The 21,872-nt window shown below is 45.0% G+C and overlaps 1 protein-coding gene across 4 annotated transcripts in view; it reads left to right on the top strand.

Annotated features, from left to right (window-relative positions):
• Positions 1-21,872, top strand: part of veph1 (ventricular zone expressed PH domain-containing 1) — a 390,667-nt gene that overhangs the window by 274,582 nt on the left and 94,213 nt on the right. For all 4 annotated transcript variants that reach the window (XM_085990360.1, XM_085990361.1, XM_085990362.1 and 1 more), the window contains one exon: positions 19,073-19,464. In XM_085990360.1, the coding sequence (XP_085846486.1) occupies positions 19,073-19,464 (392 nt within the window). The remainder of the gene's footprint in view (positions 1-19,072; positions 19,465-21,872) is intronic.

The raw sequence follows: 21,872 nt of genomic DNA, 5'->3' as shown, positions 1-21,872 counted from the left end.
GGAGAGTGTCAGTGAATCTGGATGTTTAATAGCAGTTACAAATGGCCTGCTGTTACTGCACCTCCTTTATTCGCTGTACAAACTCTTTCCTAACATTCCCCATACCACCAATTAATGATCCCCTTAAGTTGGCTCATTAGTACTACTCTCACTTCTGCATCAAAAGGTTGTGGGTTCAAGGCCATGAAGAAGAGCAGGGGAGTTAATTTATCACTTGAGCAACATCACCCAAAACAGATTAATTGGTAATTTTTCTCATTGCTGTTTGTGGGACCTTGCTGTATGCAAATTGGCTGCCATGTTTTCATAGAGTGACTACACTTCAAAAGTAACTCATTGAAGCAATTTGGGACATCCTATATAAATGTAAGTTTTTTTCATTTCTTTATTGGCTTTTGAAGCAGCCCTCAAGTGCCTGTTACCTGATACATATAAAATATGTTTTTCCAGGTAATCTGTCAGAAAGATGGTCACCAGTGCAATTTGTGGCAACACCAGGATGATGACCACAGCATTGGTGTGAAGAGTTCATCATCTGAGAAATCCTAGTGTAGTGGCGCTCCGTAGTTTTCAATATGCAGCCACTGAGCTTTAGCTTTGAGGCTTTTAGCAACGAGTAGACACGCATCGAAATAAAACGTTCCAAAACGTAACTTTGTCTTTTAACTGTTTACTGTAATACATTTCAAACAGGATTTCAAAGTAAAACATGTTTAAACACGGTCAAAAACTGTATTGCTCCACAGCCATCAAAGCTTCTACCTTTCCTAGCCTCGTGGTGCTTGAACTGTAAAAATGGTTGGATATATCATGTGACAAGCTTAAGGACTATACCATTGGAGCAAGAATAAAGGGGGTCTCTCAGACTATACTATTGGAACAAGAAAAGAGGGGGTTTCTCAATACAATAAGTCAGTCAGGTAAATTAACTATATTATACTAGAATATGCATCAATAATAAACAAATGTACATACATACTGTACCATAATATTTAACCAATATTTTAAGGCATTTTCTTTCTTCTTTACACTTTCTTAAACTTCCATGACTCTTACACCTAGTGAGGAAGATTGAGAGGATTGTTAGTATTGTTTTGTTGTCAACACCTGGATAAAAGGCAACACATACATTCCTGTGGACTACAAATAAAAGATTAAGTCCAATGAACCAGAACTGTCCTGTGTGCAGTATTCATTATCTCAAGCTATCTGTCTCATAGGCCGCGATTTTATGAACCTCAGCGGGTCCGTGGTGGGCGACGAGGGTGGCGGGTCCTGACCCCGCTGCTGGCTCTATCCCGGCCTCTGAAATGAATTTCTGTTGATTGTGCCTGTTAAGCCCGGCCAGTGCGTTTCCTGGCCAATTCGAGGAAGCGGGTCTGGGTACGTTATTTGATGATGCGTCATCAGCCAGTTTCCTTCAAGGAACCATGGCCAAATTGATTTTGACAGTTGTGCTGTCAGTGTTCTACAGCATTGAAGTGCTGTCAGCACTGACGAGCACTGCACAGAGGTGCACGGCTGCACCCAGGCTCTCCCATGACTCCCTTAATGTGCTTATGGAGGGAGTCACAGCATGCAGAGAGGTCCTTATTCCTTCCCATGGGCGGAACAGACCTCCCCAGGAGATCAACAAAGCCGAGTTGCACATTGCAGAGGAGGGCACAAGCAGGGATGCTGTCAGGAGGACCTGGGTGCAGTGCTGCAAACGTTTCAATTATCTCAGTCGATCACAAAACGTTAGTACAAAGCCACATTCAACCTCATCCTGCTGTGCCTCTCATCACATCCCCATCACTCTACCTTCCAGGGTACTGGTGAGGCCACACCTGGAATATTGCGTACAGTTTTGGTTTCCATATTTAAGAAAAGATATACTTGCTCTCGAGGCAGTTCAGAGAAGGTTCACTCGGTTGATTCCGGAGATGAGGGGGTTGACTTATGAGGAAAGGTTGAGTAGGTTGGGCCTCTATTCATTGGAATTCAGAAGAATGAGAGGCGATCTTATCGAAACATATAAGATTGTGGGGGGGGCTTGATCGGGTGGATGCAGTGAGGATGTTTCCACTGATGGGTGAGACTAGAACTAGGGGGCATAATCTTAAAATAAGGGGCTGCCCTTTCAAAACTGAGATGAGAAACTTCTTCACTCAGAGGGTAGTAAATCTATGGAAATTGCTACCACAGAGAGTTGTGGAAGCTGCGACATTAAATAAATTTAAAACGGAGATAGACAGTTTCCTAGCTGATAAGGGAATAAGGGGTTACAGGGAGAGGGGCAGGGAAGTGGATGTGAGTAAGTTTGGATCAGCCATGATCCTATTGAATGGTGGAGCAGGCCCAAGGGGCCGTATGGCCTACTCCTGCTCCTACTTCTTATGTTCTTATGTTCCCTACCCATCCCTCTCTATCTGCATTATCATATCCCCATCTCACTAGCCGCCGCTCTCACTCACCATCATCCTAGTCCAATCATCTCTTCTTCTTAGGCAGTCCCTTGGAACCGAGGATGACTTGCTTCCACACTAAAAATGAGTTCTCAGATGACTAATAAGTGCAATGCGGGACCTACAGTCTCTGTCACAGGTGGGGCAGACGGTGGTTGAAGGGGCGGGTGGATGGGGTACTTGGGTTGACGTGTGCTCCTTCCGCTGTTTGCGCTTGGCTTCCGCTTGCTCCCGGCGAAGAGACCCGAGGTGTTCGGCGCCTTCCCGGATGCTTCTCCTCCACTTTGTGTGGTCTTGGGCCAGGGATTCCTGAGTGTTGGTGGGGATGTTGCACTTTTTCAAAGAGGCTTTAAGGGTGTCCTTGAAGCATTTCCTCTGCCCACCTGGGGCTCTCTTGCCGTGCCGGAGCTCCGAGTAGAGCGCTTGTTTTGGGAGTCTCATATTGGGCATGCGGATAATGTGGCCCGTCCATCGGAGCTGATCGAGCGTGGTCAAAACTTCGATGCTGGGGATGTTGGCCTGAGCGATAACACTGATGTTGGTGCGCCTATCCTGCCAATGGATTTGCAGGATCTTGCGGAGGCAGCGTTGATGCTTTGAGGTGCCTGCTGTTCATGGTCCATGTCTCTGAAGCATACAGGAGGGCGGGTATCACTACTGCTCTGTAGACCATGAGCCTGGTGCTGGGTTTGAGGTCCTGGTCTTCAAACACTCTCTTCCTCAGGCGACCGAAGGCTGCACTGGCACACTGAAGGCGGTGTTTGACTTTGTCATTGACATCTGTGCTTGTTGACAGTAGGCTCCCGAGGTATGGAAAGTGGTCCACGTTGTCCAAGGCCTCGTCATGGATTTTGATAATCGGGGAGCAGTACTGTGTGGCGGGGGCAGGTTGGTAGAGGACCTTTGTCTTACGGATGTTTCATACCAATTAACAACACACAAGGGTAGGCACTTGGGTGTTTTATGCAGTGTCCCCTCCCGACTCGCCACCAATCCCCCGTAAAATCCAACAATGGTGTTTTAATGTAAATATCGCCAGTGAAAACTTTTTGTACTGAATTGAACCTAGCTGTGATGCATCAGCACACAATGATTGCAAAAACAACAATTAAACAAACCTGACTAAAAAGAAGTAACCTTTTTTTTGCGCATTTGCGTGTACATTTAACATAAAAACGAAGTCACATTTGAAGTATGACTTAATACTTCCTATATTACCTAGATATTAAGCAAAATGGTTTTTTTTGGTAATGTTTGCCACCATAGCGAGCCACTCACACTCACTATGAAGCATGTTACATAGTCTAAGCAATATGTAATCACTTAAAACTACCAGCTATGATTATGTTATAGTACAATTCGGCTCATACGGCTCTTTAGTTTAATTGGATCAATGCAAGTCATCTTCTCCAGGCGTACATTAATGAAGTCAGGCCTCTAAGTAAAAAAGACCTCGCCATGATTCATAAACTAAAGATAAAGATGCAGGGTTATCTTGCAGCATGTGGTTTTCATTTTTATTAATTATAACATGGTAACTAGTTTTAGCATTGAAGAAAATGGACTGGATGCAGAAACTAACTAACATTTCATTTAGCAAACTCTCATCACCTATGGGAATCAAGGGCCGCGATTTCCCCAACCTCACCAGGTCCGGGGCAGGTGACGGGTCCCGACCCTGCTGTTGGCTCCAGCCCGCTCTGTAAAATGACTTTATGTTGATTGGGCTTGTTAAGCCCACCCAGCGCGTTTGCCAGCCAATTGAAGGAAGCGGGTCTGATGACATCATTTGATGATGCGTCATCAGCCGCTTTCCTTAAAGGGACCATGCGCACATTGATTTTGACATTTGTGCTGTCAGTGTTCTACAGCATTGAGGTGCTGACAAGCACTGCACAGAGGAGCACGGCTGCTCCCAGGCTCTCCCATGAAGTCACAGCACACAGGGAGGTCCTCTTCCCTTCCCATGGACCTCCCCAGGAGACCAACGCAGCCTGCTTGCACATTGCAGAGGAGGGCACAAACAGGAATGTCGTCAGGAGGACCTGGGTGTAGTGTCGCAAACCTTTCAATGATCCCAGTAGATCACAAAACATTACTGCAAAGCCACACTCAACCTTATCCTGCTGTGCCACTCATCACATCCCCCTCACTCTGCCTTCCCTACCCTACTCCTGCACATCCTTACACCAACTTACCTTGCACCTCCACCCATCCCTCTCTATCTACATTATCACATCCTCCTCTCACTAGCCACCCCTCATACTCACCCTCATCCTAGTGCAATCATACCAACTAACAACACATAAGGGTAGGCACTTGGATGTTTTAGCTGATGTTCATGTAAAGTTTCTGTTAATGTGGTGTCAAACATTGAAACCTTTATTTTCAACACTTTGTGTTTTTGGACAGATTTGTGTGCACCCTTGGAAGTGGCTTAGTGAGTTGCAGTAAATGGTGAGACATAACGGTACCGCCCGCAATGGTGATGAGCATGAAAGGAATGGCTTGGGCATTGTAGGGATGCTTTATGGTGTTGGTGTGGAGTGGTGCCAACCTGGCGCATTATGTGGCATCCTGGGTGTTCAGCATCAAGTGAAGTAAATCTGGCCATATTGAGGCCATCCCTGGTGTCCTGGGCAGCAATGTGGTCGGGTGCTGGTGCCTGTGTCCTGTGCATCATCAGTTGATTGCAGAGATGGTTGGTGTTGTTGCTGCTGGTGTTGGGGCTGATTGCGGTGGGATTCTGAGGACCAAGATGAGATAGTTTCAAGTGCACCGATGCTGATGTAATAGATGGCAGGTGAACTTGAGATGACAGAAGTGATCTGTCAATGGTGAGAGAGGTTGTTCCAATGAGGTGACACTGGATACAGTTTACTATAAACACTTGCAACCTGCGTAAAGCTTAATCTGTCTTCCAAATGTAGTGAGCAACAGTTTCTGAGCTTGGAAAGTGAACAGCTGTGAGATGGGAGCTTTTATAGCACATTTGCAGCTGTCAAGTAATTAGATGATTCTATGCTGATTCAACTCCTGACCACCTTACCTGACGTGATCTCCGTGGTCCCCGTGGGCCACCTCATAAAATGGTAAGGTGAGCTCAAAATACTGTTTAATAGGCTGTTAACAAGGTCATAATGACCTAAATTGCCTTCCCCGCCACTGCGTGTTGGGTCTGTTCAGCCAGGACAGACCCAACATCTGGGAAAGGCTTGTGGTGGCGGGATGACAGTGGGTTCCCGACCCCCGTCAGGAAGAAAAAAAATTCCCACCCAACCCGCCATGGAACATGCCCACTGAGCCCCCCAAAAATTCCCCCCAAGACTTCTCTCAACTCACACCCCCACCTGACACCTTGAGCCAACATGAGGTGATGAGCATTCTAAGTGGGCTGAAAATGTTTTTGGTATCATATTGTGATACATGGTTGATATTTTAATATAATAAATGGCAACATGATAAGTAAGTTACCAGAATATGAAGAGTCGCAAGATGTGGTTATCTCCTTCATTCATGATATTAAAAGTTGTGGCCACTTTTCATTTAGTGACAGATGGTCTTTTTGGCTGGCACATCTCACACTCGCCGCCTTCTCTGCCATGTATTATCCATTAGCTTTTTGAGATCATGAAGTCCTTTTCTTACTTCTCTGCTTCCCTGATGAGTTTAACATTTTTTTATTGGAGCTATTTTAGTTGTGGGTAACAGGGAACATATATATACATATATCAAGACTTTTTATAAAAAAATTATTTTTCATTGTAAACATGGTTGTTGATTAAGTTTGAGTTTGTACACCAGTGTGCAATAAGTTAATAAATCCCAATAAATCCCCAGGGCCTGATAATCTACATCCTAGGGCACTTAAGGAAGTGGCCCTAGAAATAGTAGATGCACTGCTGATCATCTTCCAACATTCGATGGAATCTGGAACAGTATCCATGGATTGGAGGGTAGCTAATGTTACCCCCAAAATTCAAAAAAGGTGGTAGAGAGAAAACGGGGAATTACAGACCGGTGAGCCTGACATCGGTAGTGGGGAAAGGAAAATGCTAGAGTCCATTATAAAAGATGTAATAGCAGAGCACTTGGAAAACAGTGACAGGATCGGACAAAGTCAACATGGATTTACAAAAGGTAAATCGTGCTTGACTAATTACTGGAATTTTTTGAGGATGTAACTGATAAAATAGATAAGGGTGAACCAGTGGATGTGGTGTATTTGGACTTTCAGAAGGCTTTCGATAAGGTCCCACATAAGAGATTAGCGTGTAAAGTTAAGGCACATGGGATTGGGGGCAAGGTATTGACTTGGATAGAGAACTGGTTGGCAGACAGAAAGCAAAGAGTTGGAATAAACGGGTCTTTTTCCGAGTGGCAGGCAGTGACTAGTGGGGTACCGCAGGGATTGGTCCTTGGACCCCAGCTATTCACAATATATATTAATGATCTAGACATGGGAACGAGATGTAATATCTCCAAATTTGCAGATGACACAAAGCTGGGTGGGTGTGTGTGCTGTGAGGAGGATGCCGAGAAACTCCAGGATGATTTGGACAGGTTGGGTGATTGGGCAGAAGCATGGCAGATGCAATATAACGTGGATAAATGTGAGGTTATCCACTTTGGTGGCAAAAACAGAAAGGCAGATTATTATCTGAATGGCAATAGATTGGGAGAAGGGGAAGTGCAACGAGACCTGGGTGTCCCTGTGCACCAGTCGCTGAAGGTAAGCATGCAGGTGCAGCAGGCGGTTAAGAAGGCAAATGGTATGTTGGCCTTCGTAGCGAGAGGTTTTGAGTACAGGAACAAGGATGTCCTGCTGCAGTTATACAGGGCCTTGGTGAGACCACATCTTGTGTATTGTGTGCAGTTTTGGTCGCCTTATCTGAGGAAGGATGTTCTTGCCATGGAAAGAGTTCACCAGGCTGATACCTGAGATGGCAGGAATGATGTATGAGGAGAGATTGGGACGATTGGGCTTGTACTCGCTGGAGTTTAGAAGAATGAGAGGGGATCTCATTGAAACTTATAAAATTCTGACAGGACTGGACAGACTAGATGCAGGAAGGATGTTCCCGATGGTTGGGGAGTCCAGAACCAGGGGTCGCAGTCTAAGGATAAGGGGTAAGCCATTTAGGACAGAAATGAGGAATTTCTTCACCCAGAGAGTGGTGAACCTGTGGAATTCTCTACCACAGAAGGCAGTAGAGGCCAATTCATTAAATATATTCAAGAAGGAGTTGGGTATATTTCTTAAGGCTAAAGGGATCAAGGGGTATGGGGAGAAAGCAGGGACCGGGTACTGAATTTGGATGATCAGCCATGATCGCATTGAATGGCGGAGCAGGCTCGAGGGGCCAAATGGCCTACTCCTGCTCCTATCTTCTATGTTTCTATGTAAGTTACATTCGATAGCCTAGATCAAGTGGTTGATCTCTAGCTATTAAAATGGTTTATATACTGCTATCAAAGATTTAAATTACCTTATGAAAACATTTGTAACTGCATTATTTACATATTAAGACTACTAAAAGAGTTTTTATGGTAAATCGCAGGACAAACTTTATTTAAAGCACTTGCCTGAAACAAGAAGTCATGTATCTTTTGACGTCAACCAACTTTTCTTTGTCCCTTTCATTCAGGTTATTTGACCAGCTTCATAGACCTTTGCCTCACTGTGCATTTCAGAGCACGTATTCAACCTATATGCAATATCAACCCAAATTTTGCAGATAATAAATAATACTTGGATTTATATAACATCTTATCACATCATCAGAATGGTTCAAAGCAGTTCACACAACAAATTACTTTTGCAATAGAGCGCTGGTTGATATGATTGCCATTATTGATCAACAATTCTGTGGTATCTTGAGCTGGCCATAGATCGAGACGGACACAGGTTAACTCCGTAACATGGTTTAATCAACCCTTGCACATAAAAGCTTCTGCCATGAGGCAGCAAAAACAAAGAGTACAACAGTACAGATCAGACTTAACTCAGGAGAGCAATTGCCACAGCACCACCTGGTGGATCAGGTTACTACACTCCTCCCCCCTTAAGATTGCCATATGCAATTCTTAAACAATAACCCTTACTAGGTACTACGTTTTAATTAACCAGTATGCTCTAACCATGGTTAACCCCTGACTAATTGAACAGGTTTGTGTAAGTCTTTCTGGTTGCTTGCGAATCCTTTGTGAATGTCTTATTTCCACTTGTGGTGGATTCTCAGATTCATTCACACTTGAGATTGGAGTAGTCTCTGATGTTGGTTTTACTCTGTCCCGCTATGGCCTGGCAGTACCAGTGTCCACTGGCACCTTATAAGCTGTGCTGGGTACGGGAACAGCCTCCTCTACTGCCCTTTGTTCCATCTGAGGCAGTTCCCCCTGCTGCCGGCTGAAAAGCTGATCCACATGCCGACAAACCCCTCGACCATCCCCTAGTAACACGGAGTACGACACAGGTCCTGTAATGTCCTGGATTAGTCCTGGTATCCATTTAGGTCCATAACCGAAGTTCCGGGTGTACACAGAGTCCCCTATGGCGAAATGGCGAGCTTTAGTATGTTTGTCATGGTACGCTTTTTGGTTTGTTTGTTTTGTCTCAACCTTGCTTTTGAGATCTGGGTGTATCAGGTCTAACGTGCACCGTAACTTTCTCCCCATCATCAACTCAGCCGGAGAAAGCCCCGTGGTAGCTTGGGGTGTTATACGATAACTAAACAAGGCTCTATTGAGCTTGGTCTCCAGGGTGTCACCTGAGCTCTTCCTCATGAGCTCCTTAAAAGTCTGCACGGCTCGCTCGGCTAACCCATTTGAGGCTGGGTGATATGGAGCCGAGGTGACATGTGTGATTCCATTCCTTACCATGAATTCTTTGCTCCCTTCACTAACAAAACACTGTGCATTGTCGGATACAATCATTTCTGGAATACCATGCGTGCTGAAGCTGTTCCTGAGACAGTTCAGTGTGGCATCAGTCGTTGCAGAGCTCACTGGATAAACGTCGATCCACTTTGAGTGAGCATCAACCAGCACCAAAAACATTTTGCCCATAAAAGGTCCCGCATAGTCTATGTGAATTCTCCTCCAGGGTTTGCTGGGCCACTCCCAGGGATGGAGTGGTGCCCCGGCAGGCGCTTTCCTCTGTTCCTGACATATAGTGCATGACTTTACCTTTGACTCAATTTCAGCATCCAAGTTAGGCCACCACAGGTAGCTCCTAGCCAGTCCTTTCATTCTAGTCATTCCTGGGTGCGATTGATGCAACTGTTCCATCAAAGTAGAGCGTCCCTGCTCTGGGACTATGATGCGTGCTCCCCATAGCACACATCCATCTTGGACACTGAGCTCGTGCTGTCTCTGTCTGTACGGCGCGAACTCCGGTCCCTCACAGTGATCTGGCCAGCCTTTCAACACATACTCACGGACCCTTGACAGAACGGGGTCCTTGGCTGTCCAGCCCTGGATTTGCGCTGAAGTCATCAGGGGACTGATCTCCTGATCCAGCATCAGGACGTGCTCCTCAGGGGAAGTACTGCGAGGAGATTTTGAGAGGGGCAGGCGGCTGAGAGCATCCGCGTTCCCGTTTTCTTTGCCGGCTCTGTACGTGATCACATGTTCATAGGCTCTTAGTATTACTGCCCATCTCATTATTCTCTGTGATGCCATTTGAGGCACCGCTTTCATCTCATTCAGTAAGCTAATAAGAGGCTTGTGGTCAGTACTGATTACAAACTTCCTCCCATATATGTACTTATGGAATTTCTTTACTCCAAATATAATGGCCAACCCCTCTTTATCAAGCTGTGAATAGTTCTTTTCCGCAGCTGTGAGCGTGCGTGAAACAAACCCAATGGGCCTTTCTGCTCCATCTGGCATGCGGTGGGCCAACACTGCCCCCACTCCATAGGGTGATGCGTCGCAGGACATTATCAGCTCCTCCTTCTCGTCGTAATGCACCAACACCCTGCTGGACTGAAGTAGCTCCTTTGACTGCTGAAACGCTTTCACTTGCTCTGGCCCCCAACGCCATGGCTCCTCCTTTCTCAGCAGTTTGTGCAGGGGTGCCAGCAGCATCGATAAGTTTGGAAGAAACTGGTTATAATAATTCAGGAGCCCTAGATAGGCTTTCAGTTCAGTCACTGAGGTGGGTGCAGGTGCATCCTGCACTGCCCGCACTTTCCTTGGTAATGGATGGAGGCCTGTGGCATCCACCCGATGTCCCAGGAATGTAACTTCCTTCTCCATGAAACTACACTTACTCCGTTTCAGGCGTAGCCCCGCCTCTTCCAGCCGCTGTAGCACTTTGTCCAGTGTTTTTAAGTGATCCTGATCGTCACTTCCTGTTAGCAGAATATCATCTAAGTACACGGCCACCTTTGGAATGCCCTCCATAGTCCGTTGGAATATTGCTGGGCTAGAACTGACACCAAATGGTAACCTGGCATACGTGAACAGCCCCTTGTGCGTGTTCACCGTGACAAACTTTTTTGATTCTTCATCTAGCAATATCTGCTGATACGCATGACTCATGTCCAGTTTGTTGAATCTTTCTCCCCCAGCGAGCGATGTTAACATGTCCTCCATTCTCGGAATGGGGTACAGTTCCAGTGATGATACTCTGTTCACTGTTAACTTATAGTCACCACGCACCCATACGTTACCGTCGGGCTTCAATACCGGGACTATTGGTGCCGCCCAGTCTGAAAATTTCACTGGTTCTATTACTTTGTCCCTTAGCAGGCGATCTAGTTCCGCCTCAACCTTGGTTTTCATTGCAAAAGGTACCGACCTTGGTTTAAAGAAACGAGGCGTGGCATCACTGGCTACATGAATCTTGGCTGTGGCTCCCCTTAAGGTGCCCAGTTCGTCTTTGAACACTAACTCATGCTTCATCAGCACTTCTTGCAGTGCCTCTGTACTGTCCTCCATTTTATTCATTGCCTGCCAGTACACACTCAACTCACTGATCCACCCTTGCCCTAACAGGTTTGGCCCTGACCCTGCTACCACTACCACCGTAAGCTCTTTGGTGACTCCTTTGTGTTCCACTTGTACTTCAGCCACCCCCAAAATGTCCACCTTCTGTCCTGTGTAGGTTTTGAGACTAATGGGGCATGTACCTAGCTCTAGTACTTTTGCTTCCCCCCATAGCTTGGCGTACTCAGTCTGCGACATTATGGTTACACTACATCCGGTGTCAATCTCAAACTTTACTTGACCTCCGTTCACTGTCAAATACTGAGTGAGAGGGAGTACGTTGGGCCTTGAAGTGTCTATACTGTATACAGTGAAAACCTCCTCACTAGACTCTTCCTCCTCTTGTATGTAATTTGCCCGCTTTGTGTACTTCTCCCTCTCCCCTTTTGCATGCTTTGCCCCTTTAGCACTGCTTCTCTCACTCACTGCCCTTTTACAGACTTTCTTTAAGTGCCCTATTTTTCCACAATTGTGGCACTTTGCCTTTGCAAACCTGCAGTCCTTTGCATAATGGCTTGTCCCGCCACATTGGTAGCAATCCCCAACCCCGACTGGTGGACTTTTCGCGCCGGCTTCCATCTTGAAAACAGCTCCTCCCCCTGGTTTACTCCATTTCTCCTTGCTCATACTGTTTAAGTCCTTAATGTCCTTGTTAGCCGTCTCCATGGCTTGTGCTTTTTTAAGTGCCGTCTCAAACGTTAATCCTTCTTCTGACAGCAACCTTTGCTGTATACTGTCGTCGTTAACACCGCATACTAGTCTGTCCCTTAACATGACTGATGTAAGAAAAAGGAGGCTTACCATCAAGTAACTTTAAAGTAAGCTTTAAGTAACTTATAAACACACTATATACAAGAGAGGTCTTTACCATGCCTCTGGTAGAAGCCTCTTACAATACTGAACAGACCAGTATTTATACCAGTCCAACAGGAAGTGACACATGACAGGAAGTGAGGTATGTACACAGTTCATAGTTCACAGTTCACAGGAAGTGATGACATAACTTCCCAGAAGTTATTATTTTTATCACATTCTTCCCTCCTGCAGGTTTAGGAGGCTGTGGTCTACCTTTTGGTCCGCAGCCGCCGAACAAGGAAGAGTCGCACCCGTTTGGATTCCCGTCGTAGAGGGTCGCTGGTCCGCTTACATGCGGTTGGCCATTGGCCAGAGTCCGTGTGGCCTGGATTGCCCTGTGAAGGGTCGGGGAGATCATGGCTTCGAGTACGAGCCCCAATAGGTTCAAAGTCAGACTGCCTCTGTTCAGAGGGAGGTGCAGAGCTGGTCTGTGGCAGACCAGTACTTTCATGCGTGGTACTGGGAGGGTCGCAACCTTGAGCACGGGGTTCTACCGGCACCAAGCTAGTTGGTGCCCGATCAGGATCCTGGAGAGGGGTACCCGATAGGTCCCAAGAGTTTCCTGGTGAAATGCCATCACCCGATGTCCCACTAGGTCCTGGTGGGCAGGGAGCCAGATCCCGTAATGATACGGTAGATTCTCGGCCGTCGGAATATCGTATGTTTGCATAGGTGGGGTTGGCATCGGTTAGTTCGACCTCGTCTACAAGAGGGTCATTTTTAGACGTCCGAACGTATCTTCGGAGTAATACAGGTCCAGGAGTAGTTAGCCATGACGGGAGTGATGTCCCATGAGATGAGCGACGCTGGAATCCAAAGAACCGCTCATGAGGTGTAGTATTTGTGGCTGTAGAAAGCAGGGACCATATAGAGTGCAATGCATCCGGAAGCACTGTTTCCCATTGCTGGTCTGGTAGGCCCCGAGATCTTAAAGCGAGACGTACGGAATTCCAGATGATACCGTTATACCTCTCTACCTGCCCATTTCCGATGGGATGGTATGGTGTTGTTTTGCTTGTAGCAATTCCCCGTTCTGAGAGGTAGTCCTTGAGTTCCCTCGACATAAAGGATGGACCCCGATCTGAGTGAATATAAGCCGGCATGCCACAGAGAGAAAATACCTGCTCAAGGCAGGAGATTACTGTGGACGCCAGCATATTGGAGCAGGGGAAGGCAAACGGAAAACGTGAATATTCGTCGATCATGGCAAGCAAATATGTGTTCCGAGTTGAAGAGGGCACTGGGCCCTTAAAATCGATGCTAAGTCGTTGCATCGGTTGGGTTGCATGTATGAGTATACCATCTGAGGGGCGGAAGAACTGAGGTTTTAATTCCGCACAAAGCCGGCATTCTGAGCATATTTTCTTTACATCTCCAGTGGAAAAAGGGAGATTCCGTGATCGTACGAAATGTAGCATGCGCGTAACGCCAGGATGGCACAAACCATTGTGGACATCCATGAGGGTGGAGGATGACATAGTGGAGCAGAATGCCCGTGTGAGGGTGTCCGGGGCCACATTCTCCTTGCCGGGCCGATAGAGAATGGTATAACCAAAAGAGGCCAGTTCCATCCTCCAAAGTTGTATTTTATTATTCTTAATTTTGGTTCGTTTTCGATTATCGAGCATGAAGGCGACTGATCGTTGGTCCGTGATCAATGTAAAGTGCTGGCGAGCTAGAAAATGGTTCCACTTCCGTACTGCCTCTATGATGGCTGTGGCTTCTTTCTCAACCGGAGGATAATGTAGCTCGGCACCTTGTAAGGTCCTGGACATAAATGCTACAGGACGACCTTCCTGATTCAGAGTAGCCGAGATCGCCACCTCCGAGGCATCACATTCAACCACGAAAGGGAGATTCTCATCAATGGAGTGAAGAGCCGCTTTCTCCAACTGTTTTTTGAGAAGGTTAAAGGCTGCAACAGCCGCTGTTCCCAGTGGAAATGATCTAGCATGCAGCAAGGGTTGGATTTTGTCCGAAAAATGAGGAATCCATTTAGCGTAGTATGCAAACAGACCGAGAGCCCGACGTAAAGAAGCCGGATTCTTAGGTGACGGGAGCTCTTGGAGCGGGCGAAGTCTTTCTGGGTCTGGCTGAATGATACCATTGCCTACGCAGTAGCCAAGGATGTTGATGGTCGGTTGCGACTCAACAGATTTGGATTCATTCAGGGTCAAATTACGGCGATGGAGGGCATCCCGAAATTTTTGGAGGTTGGAGTCGTGTTCCTGTTGATCGTGACCTGCAATGGTAATGTTATCAAGATAGGGAAAAGTGTCCCTTAGGTTTTCCTGCTTAACCAGGCCATCCATTGCCCATTGAAAGACAGCCACTCCATTAGTAACCCCGAATGGGAGGCGACAAAATTGGTACAGCCGTCCATTAGCCTCAAAGGCTGTGTACTGCTTATCTGAGACCTTCAAGGGTAACTGATGATAGGCACTTTTTAAATCGTAAGTTGAGAACACTTTGTATTCGGCCAGTTTATTAACCATATTATCAATGCGTGGCAATGGGTAGGCGTCCAAGTCGGTATATTGATTGATGGTTTGCGAATAATCGATGCATAGTCGCTGTTTGTGAGGTTTTAGAGGGTTCTTGACAATGACGACTTGAGCCCGCCAGGGCGACGAACATGGTTCAATGATATCCTCTGCTAGAAGTCGAGAGATTTCAGCCGCAATAAAAGATTGGTCTTCCTGATTAAAGCGCCGCGATTTCGTTATTATCGGTTGGCATTGAGGCGGAATACTGGCAAATAATGAGGGTTCATCAAGTGAAGCTGCTGATAATGCACAAAATGGTAATTTAGACGGTATATTAGAAATAGTAAGTCCGGGTTTGGATCCACCAAACTCAATGGTGAGTTTCTTATGCTGTTTTTGGAAGTCCAGTCCTAAGAGGAGATCACTACATAAGTCCTTGAGCACCGAAAGTCGGGTGGAGGGATACATACGACCATGAAGTGTCATATCAACAACACAAAAGCCGGAGATTCTGGTATTAAGTGATGACTGGGCCATCGCAATTGCCTGGTCCGATGGGAAGACATGTAGTTTCAATTTCGCAACAATCTGTTCCTTAATGAAACTATCAGTACTTCCTGAGTCAATTAAGGCATCTAAGGTATGCCCTTTAATTGAAATTTTTGTGGCAGCATGAGACAGGTTCTGTGGGCAAGCAGCTGTAATTGGTGTCGTTGCACAGAGAGTGGCTAAAACTCTCGGTGTGCTTCTTCGGGAGAGAGCTCGAGAGGAAGCTTGATAGGTCCTAGCTGGAGCATCTTGATAGGCCCTAATTGGGGCAGTTCGGTAGGCCTTAGCTGGATTGGCCCTCGTAGAGGCCCTTGATAGGCAAACTTTAGCAAAGTGTCCTTTTTTCCCGCAATAACTGCAGATTGCATTGCGAGCAGTGCAGGTTTTCCTAGGGTGAAAAGCATCTCCACAAAAGAAGCATTCCTTCCTAGATTGCCAAGAGGCTGCTAAAGTGGGGTCGTCCTCCTCTTCTTCATCAGAATTATCAGAATTAGATTCCCCCATGATAGGGTTCACCTGAGACCGCTTGAATTGTCTGGTTGCAGCTACAGCAGCAGATCGAGATCTGGGCAGCTGATAGAGGTCTGCATTTCTCTTTGCCAAATCCAGTGAACAAGCTAGGTCAAAAGCTTTTTGTAGCTCAAGTGTTTTACTTTCTAGTAGACGCTGGCATATAAATGGAGAGGCAATCCCGCAGATGAAAGCATCACGAATCATTTCTTGGCGGTACAGCTCAGCTGAGGCTGCCTGAAAGTTACAATCTACGCTGAGCCTGCGAAGTTCTTGCAGGAATTCGTCAATTGATTCCCCTGGCCCTTGTCGGGCTGTGGCCAGTAGATGTCTAGCATAGACCTCATTTGGGGTCTTGGCATACAGTTTCTTAAGTGCCCGAATCACCTCATCGTAATTATCCCATTCATCAACATATTCAAACACTTTTGGGGTCACATAATTGACAAGTATCTTCAATCTAGCAGGAGCATCCGCTTCACATTCATCCAGAAAATTCTCAAAAGTACGGTACCAATGCTTCCATACCCTGCCAGCTGCTGGTGCATTCGGGTCCAAGTCCAGACGAATAGGTCTAAGGATTTTCTCCATGATGGGTGGTTCCCTGGATCCTTAATTCCGAGTTTGTCCGAAGGTCTAGTATTCGTGAGTGTAAATACTAAGTTACTTAAATTGATGTAAGAAAAAGGAGGCTTACCATCAAGTAACTTTAAAGTAAGCTTTAAGTAACTTATAAACACACTATATACAAGAGAGGTCTTTACCATGCCTCTGGTAGAAGCCTCTTACAATACTGAACAGACCAGTATTTATACCAGTCCAACAGGAAGTGACACATGACAGGAAGTGAGGTATGTACACAGTTCATAGTTCACAGTTCACAGGAAGTGATGACATAACTTCCCGGAAGTTATTATTTTTATCACAATGACCGTGAGCGCATTTCCAAAATTACAGTCCTGTGCGAGCTTCCGAAGCTCCTCCACATACTCAGTAACGCTTTCTTCCGGCCTCCTAATCCTCGAATTGAATTTCCATCTCTGTACTATTTCACTAGGTTTCGGATTGAAATGATTCTTTAGTAGACTCACCAACTCGTCAAAAGATTTTTCTCCTGGCCGCTCTGGGCTCAGCAGATTCCTCATCCGTGTGTAGGTTTGCGCTCCCACACAACTCAGTAAAATGGCCCTTTTCTTTTCAGCACTGTCCACCTCGTTTGCCATAAAGAAATGGCTCAGTATTTCAATATACTCCTCCCAAGACTGCGACTTGCTGTCAAAAGGTGCCACGGAGCCTACCGTTCCTGCCATCCTTGGAGTCCGGTCACTTCAGCCAAAAAATCAAACTCCGTTTCGACTCCCGCGGCCTAGCCTCGTGCTTTTCCAACTAGTTTGCTAACCAACCCGAGCACCTCTTCCAAATACTCCAAAACTCTCCCGTCCTTTATTCTCGTCGCCATATGTGGTATCTTGAGCTGGCCATAGATGGAGACAGACACATGGTTAACTCCGTAACATGGTTTAATCAACCCTTGCACATAAAAGCTTCTGCCATGAGGCAGCAAAAACAAAGAGTACAACAGTACAGATCAGACTTAACTCAGAAGAGCAATTGCCACAGCACCACCTGGTGGATCAGGTTACTACAAATTCCATTACTGTTGTATCACACGACTACCAGAATGGTAGAAGGCGAATTAGACCTTAAACTTTTCTCGTGTAGCAATTCCTATGTTCGCATGATAACAATAGTGAAAGCCATTTTGTGCTAAGCAAAATCCCACAAATAGCAATGAAATAAATAACCAATAAATCTGCTTTTGGTGCTATTAGTTGAGGGAAGAATGTTGGTCAGGACGCTGGAAGAAGCCCCTGCTTTTTTTTGTTGTTGAAAAGTGCCATGGGATCGTTCACCTCTATCTGGCCACCAGAATGTTAATGGAACTGTTTACAATAAGTAGAAGTTTACAATAAGTAGAAGTTATGTGTGAATATAATGCAAGAAAACAATCTATCACTGGTGTTCAGGTAAGAATTGGGAACATTGCTCCAGAATATGGTCATAATGTGGTATACGTCAACTTGGTAGCACTGAAAGAGCAATACGGGTAGAGTTCAATTCAAATAAGAACATAAGAAACAGGAACAGGAGTAGACCAATCGGCTCCTCGAGCCTGCTCTGCCATTTAATGAGATCATGGCTGATCCAATCTTGGCCTCAACACCACTTTCCCGCTCTCTCCCCATATCCCTTGACTCACTTGTAGTTCAAAAATGTCTGTCAATCTCCGCCTTGAATATATTCAATGACTCCGCCTCCACAGCTCTCTGGGGTAGAGAATTCCAAAGATTCACGAACCTCTGAGAGAAGAAATTCCTCCTCATCTCCGTCTTAAATGGGCGACCCCTTATTCTGAAACTATGCCCCCTAGTTCTAGATACCCCCACTAGGGGAAACATCCTCTCAGCATCCACCCTGTCAATCCCCCTCAGAATCTTATATGTTTCAATAAGATCACCTCTCATTCTTCTAAACTCCAATGAGTATAGGCCCAACCTGCTCAACCTTTCATCATATGTCAACCCCTTCATCCCAGGAATCAACCTAGTGAACCTTCTCTGCACTGCCTCCAATGCAAGTATATACTTCCTTTAAATATGGAGACCAAAACTGTACTCAGTACTACAGGTGCAGTCTCACCAGCGCCCTGTAAAGTTGCATCAAAACTTCCCTACTTTTATAATCCATACCCCTTACAATAAAGGCCAACATTCCATTAGCCTTCCTAATTACTTGCTGTACCTGCATGCTAACTTTTTGTGTTTCATGTACTAGGATCCCCAGATCCCTTTGTATCACAGAAAATACAGAAAACACAACAATGACATGACCCCCTCCCCATTCCTCATTTATTTTTTCTTAGCAAATTGCTGAATTGCAAATTCTCTAGAACCAAACAACAGAAAATATCCACTCAGTCAAGGAAATTCTGACGTTGGGCCGGGCTCTGCCTATCCAAGTCCCAGCCTTTCCACCACACTCCTGTGAAGTTACAGCAGGAGTGCACCAAAAGGGCCACAGATTTCCATGATTATGTTGTCATTACTGTTAGTTTATTGAGAAATCTGTAATTGATTAACCAGAAATTCTGTGTCTTTTATATTTTGAAGTCTTACTAGTAAAGTTTTCATGTTAAGGTAAATGCTTTTTTAAATCTCTTTAAAATGGCAGGTCAAAAAGTCTTGCTCTTCATGCAATGCATACAAAGTCAATAAGCTCCGAAAACGATGAGGGAGAAAATGGAGACATTACAACAGATATCACGTTTTCAGACAGATCACTCAGTGAAGGGAGTGTTAAACAACTTTTGGGACAAGAACTTGATGAACATAAACATCAGTTGCTTTCTCTTTCTCACTTTGATATTACTCCAAAACAATCAAGAAATTCCTGTGATGATATCAACGATAACTGTAAGGAAAGTAGTACAGAAAGTCTGACGTGTAACGTGGAAGCACAGGATCCACTCTATCTGCATTTGAAAGAAAATATTGATGAAGTGAAGGCATTTTTTTCTGAAATGGTGAAGAGAATCCCCGTCCCAGATCAGTGTATTATTGAAGGTAAGCCAATGAAATAATAAACTCTCTTAATCGTATTTAAGTGAGCATGACTCAGATGGCCGTATTCCTGCATCTGGATTAGACAATAATCAGTTCCAGCACCAATCCAAGACTTGAACTGACATTCCAATGCTGAAGGAGTGCTGCATTGTCAGGGATGCTGTCCTTTGGAGTAAGTGCTCTGAGACATAATATAAATGCAAATCATCAATTTCTCTTCCTTTACACATAACACACACTCCAATAGTACGTTAATAATTCATTTTGAACTCTTTGCTGATATTAATGACCTAACTTTATCTGTTTAAAATGATATCGGCCCTAGGGTTCTGATCCTTAAAATTATGAAAGTCATCAATAATGTTTTTTCAGACAGGCTATTTAATTTACGCTCATTACAAAATGAGAGGGCGTTAGCATATAATTAACAAGACAAGTGGGTAAATTTTGTATCTGCTCCTATTCTCTTGGGTTCAATGATGCTGATTACTCCTGTAAATGGTCCCTGTATCTTGCCTTTAGGATGTCCATGCTGCCAGTATCTAATCATACAATGGTATAAACCAAAACCATTGTGATCTGAACTGGATATTGTGGCCTAGAAATAGGATCACACCCAAAGTGGGGCACAATCCAGGTGCAGCATGCACTGCACACGCCTGAAGAGCACAGCGACAGGACCACGGAAAATTGTTCCACCGGTCTTATTTGTATGTTACCGGCAAACTGCAGGGGCCAGTCGCAGCCTCTGAGACAGCTGCCAGTCACGCGAGGGGTAGTGAGATATGCCGGCTGAGTGCCTCAGGTAAGTTCAGGAGATGCAGTGGGGGGGTGGGGGGGTGGTGAGTGTGGGCTGACATTGGCCCATAGTTTTAACTTGAGGAGCATTTGCTTTTTGCAGGCTGTTTCATTTGCAAATATTTTGTTTGTTTTTGGTTCTGGTTTAAGTGACCCAGTGACCCAGTGATTTATGATGGTTTTGTTTTCATTTGTCCTGTAATCTGCTCCACCTATTGTTCATTAATGACCCAAAATTGTATATGATGCTCCAAGTGTCAGTCTTGGCTCAGTGATGACACTTTTGTTCTACGTCAGAAAATTGTGAGTTCAAGCCTCACCCAGGACCAGACTGATAGTTCACTACAATGCCTTGTTCCCATCTATCCTCTGAATTGGGCTAAGAAAATACCATGGTACTATTCGAAGAACATCAGGTGATTTCTACCAATATACTGGCCAACATTTATTCCACACAAAAAAAACACCAAAACAGATTAATTGGACGTTCATTTCATCATTGCTATGTATGGGACCTGGCTGTGTGCAAATTGGCTGCCATGTTTGCCTACAAAATGACAGTGACTTCACTTCAAAATTAATTAATTGACTAAGGCATTTTGAGGCTGTGAGGATGTGAAAGGCACCACAAGCTAAGATGATTAATTCTTAATATATTTCAATCAAGGAAACGCCAACTGACACTTGTTTTATATTAGTGGTGCCTTCCTCTCGGTGGGGGGAATGCTTACAGTTGTATTTGTCAATGTGGTATTGGGCTCACGCCCAATGTCAATCTATTTGCTCAGAATCAAAACACCAACTGTTTGTGATGGACTCCTCCTTATTGTAGCCAATTTAATTAGGACTGTTAATATGGAGTTGATTTAAAAACTAATAGTAGAACTGTAAGAGTTTAAAGAGAGCAGGTTTGATTATTTCTTTTTAAAGGTCATACCTGTTGCAAGAAATAGATTTTAATTGACAAACCTGTTATGTGATTAATTTGCAAACTTTCACGCATTGCCCATTGTAGTGGTAGATCGCAAGTGTTCACCCATTATTCCACACAGGTAGGTTCCTGATTTTGCCAGGCACAGGCTTAACATTTCTCCACAGGAAGGGAGAGAAAAATAGTTCACTTGTTTAGCCTTCTATATCTCCTAGCCTGTCAATTATCAGTCCACTCTTTCAATCAGAAAATGGTGTATCACACTAGGCAGGAGGCTTAAAGAGAGGAGAAAATAGTGTTAAAAATTAAAAGCAAACAATTCTGGGCGATTTGTTAAAGTACCCGTTTGCCAGTTGCCCTTCCCTCTCCCAATGTTGACTCAAGTTTTGCATTTTCGGCCCTCGGGAAGGATTATGTTTAGCCCGTGATCAGAAATTTGTGATCTAGGAGGTCTTTTCATTTGGCTGTGAATGATGTATGCCTGGACATGGTTTATGTTTGATTAACTGCAACTGCCAAATAAATTGGATGTGCTGCATGAACTATGCACTACCTCAAAACAAGCACCATATGATACTTGACAGCTTTTTTAATTGAGTTATTTGCTGTTGGAACAGATTCTTGCCAAAAAAAAATGTTTGCCTTGAAAAGATACAATTTGGACTCTTCATGGAGTACT

Source organism: Somniosus microcephalus, chromosome 6 (genome assembly GCF_052327205.1).
Source record: "Somniosus microcephalus isolate GS21.2 chromosome 6, FLI_Smic_1.0, whole genome shotgun sequence".
In the NCBI taxonomy this organism is placed as follows: Eukaryota; Metazoa; Chordata; class Chondrichthyes; order Squaliformes; family Somniosidae; genus Somniosus; species Somniosus microcephalus.
This window is presented reverse-complemented; position numbering and strand designations above follow the sequence as displayed.